The following is a 2,396-nucleotide window of genomic DNA, read 5'->3' as shown; positions in this document are numbered from 1 at the left end:
ATTAAAGCCTGCCATTTCAGAAATCACCCCTTAAACTCATGTAAGTGTTTGTATGTCTAGCAAAGCTCGCTTATTTTTTTAGGTCTGTCGACGCTGAATCTTTCGACTCGAACAAAGGGGAGGGGGGTCAATGATTGAAATCTTGTGTGACCCAGCACCGCGAATTTGCGCCTCCCATAGGTCGACAGCAAATCCACCTGCCATTCATCAACTACACCCATGGAATCCGTCCTGGTGTGCATAGCGCTAATTGGGCACGGTTCGTCGCCACACGCACATGTACACAAACTCACACAAGAAGACGCCGAGGCCCAGTGAAAACTGAAAACGATCGCAAACTCTCTCTACAAAAAGAAGAGAAATATTTGCAGTAGTGATAAAACTGAAGATAGGGACCTGCAGTTTTGGAAGCGCGCGCACACAAACCAAACCATCGATGACATCAGTGGAGTGTGAGAGGGGTAGCCCAGCCCCAGCCCGGCCCTTCTTTAAGATCACCACCAGCCCCCATTGCCCTCTCTCTGCTGATCGGTTCTTTCCGGGAGGGAAGCGTCGGGTCCTGTGTCCTGTCAGGCTGGCTCTTGACATGTTCAGATCCAAGGTCCAGGAGATGATTGAGGAGGAAGTCCAGGTCCATGAACGGCGCCGGCGCCGGCTGCGCGCAGCACGTCGGCAACTCGTCCACGGCTCCATGCGACGGCGGCAAGGGTGCTTCTGCTGTTGCTGCTTGTGCTCCGTCGTTCGCCGCGCCGAGACTGCTGCACTCGTCGTCCCTCCCCGCCGGCGGCCGCGCCGCGGTCGTCACCGGGAGTCCCGTGCGGGACGCCGAGACGATGTTCGCCTACGCCATCAGCCCGACCTCCGTGCTGGACGCGTCGGCGGCCTTCGGCTCGCCAGGCCCGGCCGTGGACGCCGGAGGGGGCAAGCGCCGGCCGTGGTGCGACGGGTGCGCGGGGCCACACGGGCTCGCTGACGTGCTGGACTGCGCCCACGAGGCCCAGCGGAGGAAGAGCGTCCTCCGGGGCGCCGTGAGGGCGCAGGCGCCGGCCCTGGTGCGGTCGTCCTCCCTGGACCGGCGCGTGGAGTTCGGCGTCAAGAACAAGAGCTCGTGGCTGCCGCTGCGCGCCTCCCGCGCGGCAGCGGAGGACAACGACGACGGGCCGTCGTCGGAGGACTACACCTGCGTCATCTCCCGCGGGCCCAACCCCAGGACGGTGCACATCTTCGGCGACCGCGTCGTGGACTCATCCGCTTGCAGGTGACTACAACGGGAAAGAGCTACACTCCCACCAGCGTAGCGTACAGCTCATCCGCGGATCTCCTGTGGACTGTCATGGGTCTGATAGGTGCATCAAACATGCCGAACCAGGCCGTCTCCCAGTTATTAACCCGAGCCTCAATGCACAAGATGCCGGTGAAAAAGAACACAAGCGAGAGGACAAGGAAGGAATGTATTTAGAAAATTGTCAGAGTAGGTTCGGCTACCATTTTTCGTGTGATCCCATGACATGGTGACTGCTTACGCTAGCCGCTTCAGTTGAAATGCCGCGATGTTTTTTTTTTTTGGTAAATCTGTGAGCTGTGACTTGGAATGTTGAGTTTGTCCTATGCAAATCGTTGTTGATCTACACCAAGTGGTGTGAGTTGGGTTGAATCTAAAACAAAATTGCTATCAGACGAGTTCGTTTCTTCGGGAACTGCTGCGTCCTCCCTGATTGCTTCGCCGTCGCGATCTCGTCGACGGATGCCGTGGTCCCTTTGCCGTGATCTCCGATATGACGGCGGCGAGGACAAGGTTCGTTTCCGTGCAGTGATGGTCTCAACGTGACGCGCCTGCCCGTTGGCGTTTCTCTGAAGAGCTGGAACGAGCGGGCTGCAGCACATGTCGTGTCCTGCTCTCAAACAGAGAAGAATATTTTCCAGCGATCGCCAGTTTGTCTGCATTTCGTACATCAGAGTTCAGAAAATTGTTATCCAGGGCCAGACGGAGGGTGCTAATCAGGGACCCGGCCGCGGAATTTATCCTTCTTACGTGAGATAAGAACCCTATCTGAAAACTTAGAAACAAAGTTGTGTTTGACAATAATAGGATCAACTGACCCATGTGTTTTGGTTAATATGATCATAAAATGGTTACATGATTGAAATATCTTGCCAAAAACCAAGGAAGAATAAAGCGAATGACGACCGGCGTAAGACATGTTGAACATGTTGCGAAGGAGGTCTTCAAAGTTGCGCATGGATGTCAACATGGCACCCGTCGGGTTCGGGTGCGGGTAATGGTCGCCCAAACCCTTACCCATCTCATTATTTTTCGCCCAAACCCGTACTTATACCCGCACCTCGGGTTTTAAATTGTTCCCACACACGTACCCGTCCCGGTGTGGATAATAGCC

The 2,396-nt window shown here is 55.6% G+C and overlaps 1 protein-coding gene across 1 annotated transcript; it reads left to right on the top strand.

Annotated features, from left to right (window-relative positions):
* The first annotated feature begins 315 nt into the window (after nucleotides 1-315).
* Nucleotides 316-1,614, top strand: LOC123116961 (FCS-Like Zinc finger 8). The gene has a single exon (XM_044537824.1). It carries the CDS (start codon nucleotides 636-638, stop codon nucleotides 1,260-1,262), a length of 627 nt encoding a protein of 208 aa, XP_044393759.1. The 5' UTR covers nucleotides 316-635; the 3' UTR covers nucleotides 1,263-1,614.
* The last annotated feature ends 782 nt before the right edge of the window (nucleotides 1,615-2,396 follow it).

This window comes from Triticum aestivum, chromosome 5B (genome assembly GCF_018294505.1).
Source record: "Triticum aestivum cultivar Chinese Spring chromosome 5B, IWGSC CS RefSeq v2.1, whole genome shotgun sequence".
Lineage (NCBI taxonomy): Eukaryota > Viridiplantae > Streptophyta > Magnoliopsida > Poales > Poaceae > Triticum > Triticum aestivum.
The sequence above is the reverse complement of the archived record's forward strand: the minus strand, read 5'-3'. Positions and strand labels throughout refer to the sequence as shown.